General features: G+C 33.9%; 1 protein-coding gene across 1 annotated transcript in view; it reads left to right on the plus strand.

Moving 5' to 3' along the window:
• The first annotated feature begins 1185 nt into the window (after positions 1-1185).
• Positions 1186-3668, plus strand: part of lamtor2 (late endosomal/lysosomal adaptor, MAPK and MTOR activator 2) — a 6792-nt gene continuing 4309 nt past the window's right edge. The window contains exons 1-3 of the mRNA NM_001003549.2: positions 1186-1426; positions 2184-2346; positions 3201-3290. Of these exons, the coding sequence (NP_001003549.2) occupies positions 1359-1426; positions 2184-2346; positions 3201-3290 (321 nt within the window). The 5' untranslated portion in view covers positions 1186-1358. The remainder of the gene's footprint in view (positions 1427-2183; positions 2347-3200; positions 3291-3668) is intronic.

Genomic DNA, 3668 nt, shown 5'->3' on the forward strand with positions numbered 1-3668 from the left:
ACACTTAGAAAAGGTATACTTTTATTAGTTCTTTGTGGAAATTAAAAAAATTTTATAGCATCAAACTTTTAAAACATTAATTTTAAAGTTTTTATTAACCATTTCTCACCAAAAGTAGCATGTAGTGCATTGAAAAGGTTATAAAGGTGCACAATAGAAGCCAAATAAAGAGGCTTTGTGTTTCAGAGGACATATAAGGCAAAAGAACTGCGACTTGAAGGCGAGTCGAATACGTTTAGAAATCCCGTTGTTTTACAATTTTAATAAAAGGGCTTCCTTGACTTGAGGGCATTTGCAACTCTTCCAACCCATGTAAACAAAACAGAATTTGGCATCAACAACAGGAAAGCATGGATCCATCCTTCCTTGTATCAACAATTCAGGCTGGTAGTGGTGGTGTAATGGTGTGGGGGATATTTTTTTGGCACACTTTGGGCACGTTAGTACCAATTAAGCATTGTGTCAACGTCACAGCCTACCTGAGTATTGTTGCTGGCCATGTCCATCCCTTTATGACCACAGTGTACCCATCTTCTGATAGCTACTTCCAGCAGTATAACCCGCCATGTCATAAAGTATGAATCATCTCAGACTGGTTTCTTGAACATGACAATGAGTTCACTGTACTCAAATGACCTCCACAGTCACCAGCTGTCAATCCAATAGAGCACCTTTGGCATGTGGTGAAACGGGAGATTTGCATCATGAATGTGCAGCTGAAAAATGTGGTGCAACTAATGCTATCATGGACCAAGAATATTTCCAGTACCTTGTTGAATCTATGCCACGAAGGATTAAGGCAGTTCTGAAGGCAAAAGTGGGTCCAACCCAGTACTAGTAAGATATACCTAATAAAGTGGCCGGCGAGTGTATATAATGCACCAAAAAAATAAATAAATAAATAAGGATTGAATATGATAAACATGAAACTGCTCAACTGATTTATGCCATAAGGCAGGCAATTATTAATGATATTATAACGCATTTATTAATATAATCTGTGTATACGACAAACGGTGTGGATAATAACGTTAGCTTTGTACTAGTTTCTGGTTGAACTAACAGAAACTTCCATACATTAATAGCCTTTTAGTCACTTATACATCAACAAATCTCGCTGGGTTTTGTGTTTAAGTAGCCCTCGAAAAAAACGTTTAGTTTTTTTTTTCACTCCAAGGCGATCTAGGCCACGTTTTTGTAGTTCAAACAGTCTACAGTGGAACTACATTTCCCATCAGTCGTCAGCGCGGAAGTTATAAGTCAGCTGACGTTCATGCTGGGCTGCTGGAAGTTGTTGCTATAATCTCGGGTAGATTCTGTACATTTATTAGTGTTTTTTTGCACTTTTTCTTTGAATTATGTTGCGTCCTAAAGCATTAACACAAGTGCTCAGTCAAGCAAACACCAGCGGCGTACAGAGCACACTGTGAGTATATGAAATTCAGTCTGTGTCCGTGTTAGTAGCTTTAGCAGGATGAAAAAATAGAGAGAAATAGGATGTACATATTGTGTTTTTCGATACTTTGGTGTTTGTTGGGTGATGGTTTATTACATATTATGTAACTAACGAATGCCGTATTCATACAGTAGCTTAAAATGTGATTTAACATTTGACGTCATAAATCCAAAATCTACTATTATCACAATATTGAGGAATCTTTATATAATATACATCCGCCATAATTTAAAATCAAACCAACGTTCAATTCAATTCATGTTTATTTCTAAAACGCTTTTACTGTTACTGAATAAAATAGAAACAAAAAAGTAAAGTGAAGTTTACAAATTTGTTTTTCACTTGATTAAACCTTTTTTGAAATTGTGTGTGTATTAATTTATCTATATATATTTTTGAATTTTTATTTAATTTATTATTATTATTAATATCATTCATTCATTTATTTTATTTTCAGCTTAGTCCCTTTATTAATCACATTGGAATGAATCGCCAACTTATTCAGCATATGTTTCTCACAGCGCATGCCCTTCCAGCTGCAACTCAACACTGGAAAACATCCATACACTCTTGCATTCACACATACACTTTTTTATTTCATTTTATTTATTATTTAATTTATTTAATAAATATACATATTTTAATTTTTTGTTTGGAAATATACAGACAGGTCAAAGTCAATGTGTGATTATCAAGTGTTTTTATGGTGTGTTTTCTTATGCTTCAGCTTGTTGAATAACGAAGGCTCTCTCCTGGCGTATTCTGGATATGGAGACACAGATGCCAGAGTCACTGCAGCGATCGCCAGCAATATCTGGGCGGCTTATGACAAAAACGGCCATCAGGCCTTCAATGAGGACAAGCTCAAGTTTATTCTCATGGACTGCATGGTAAGAGTGAAAGTAAATGTCTGGGAACGTCTGTGCTTGTATTCTTAAATATAATATCTTTCCACTAAGAGTTCTCCTAAACATAGAAGTAAAGTTTTCTAGCTAAGAATTTCCTGTTAAAACCTGTTCATAATGCTGCTGTGCTGAGACCAACTTTTATCAACTCATATTTTGTTCAATAATAATAATAATAATAATCATAATAATAATAATACAAACCCCAAATAATGTAATTATTATTATTGTTTTTTTTACAATAAAGTAGTAATCAATAATAAAATATAAATAATTAATAGGAGCGACACAGTGGCTCAGTGGTTAGCAAACCAGTTTTATTCTGTGGTTATTCTGACAAATAAAATTGGCCGTAGTGTATGAATGCGTGGGTGAATGCAAGAGTGTATGGTTGTTTCCCAATAATGGGTTGTGGGTGGAAGGATGGCTGCTGTGTAAAACATGTGCTGGGATAGTTGGCGGTTCATTCCACTGATAAATAAGGGACTAGCTGAAGGAGAATGAACGAATGAATGCACAAAATGCTTTCTGTAATTTAATATAATAAAGATCTCTCAAAACTAAAATTAATTGAACATAACTGAAGATAACAGTCCAAACATAAGTAAAGCCAAACATTAAATAAAAAAAGCATAAAATTTCTTCATATTCTTTTTTTTTTTTTAAATAAAGAAGACCATGAACTGTAAACTGCACATGGATACTGAACTAAAAGACTAATACTGAGAGTGTTGTTTTAAAATTTTGCGAGTATGTGTACTACTACATTTCTAGTGTTCATTGCTTTGTCATTCGTTTGTCATTCTTCCTAATATCCTTTATTTCTACTGTTATTACAGGAGGGCAGGGTGGCCATAACACGAGTTGCAAACTTGTTGCTCTGCATGTATGCCAAGGAGACCGTAGGCTTCGGGATGCTCAAGGCCAAGGTCAGATGTGATACACACACACATATATATATATATATATATATATATATATATATATATATATATATATATATATATATATATATATATATATATATATATATATATATATATATATACATATATACATATATACATACATATATACATACATATATATACTAGGGTTGGGCATCTAAGCTATAATGCCGATCCGATACGCATCTCGATACAAAGAATACGATCCGATATATTAGCGATACATTTGTGACATATTGCGATGCAACACGATACGATTCACACCCATATCACGATACAATGCGATAATTCAGCACTAACTTATTAGATCAAGTTTATGAGATGATGTGAAAGAGGATGCTGTGCCATTGAATGAGTTTG

This window comes from Danio rerio, chromosome 16 (genome assembly GCF_049306965.1).
Source record: "Danio rerio strain Tuebingen ecotype United States chromosome 16, GRCz12tu, whole genome shotgun sequence".
Lineage (NCBI taxonomy): Eukaryota > Metazoa > Chordata > Actinopteri > Cypriniformes > Danionidae > Danio > Danio rerio.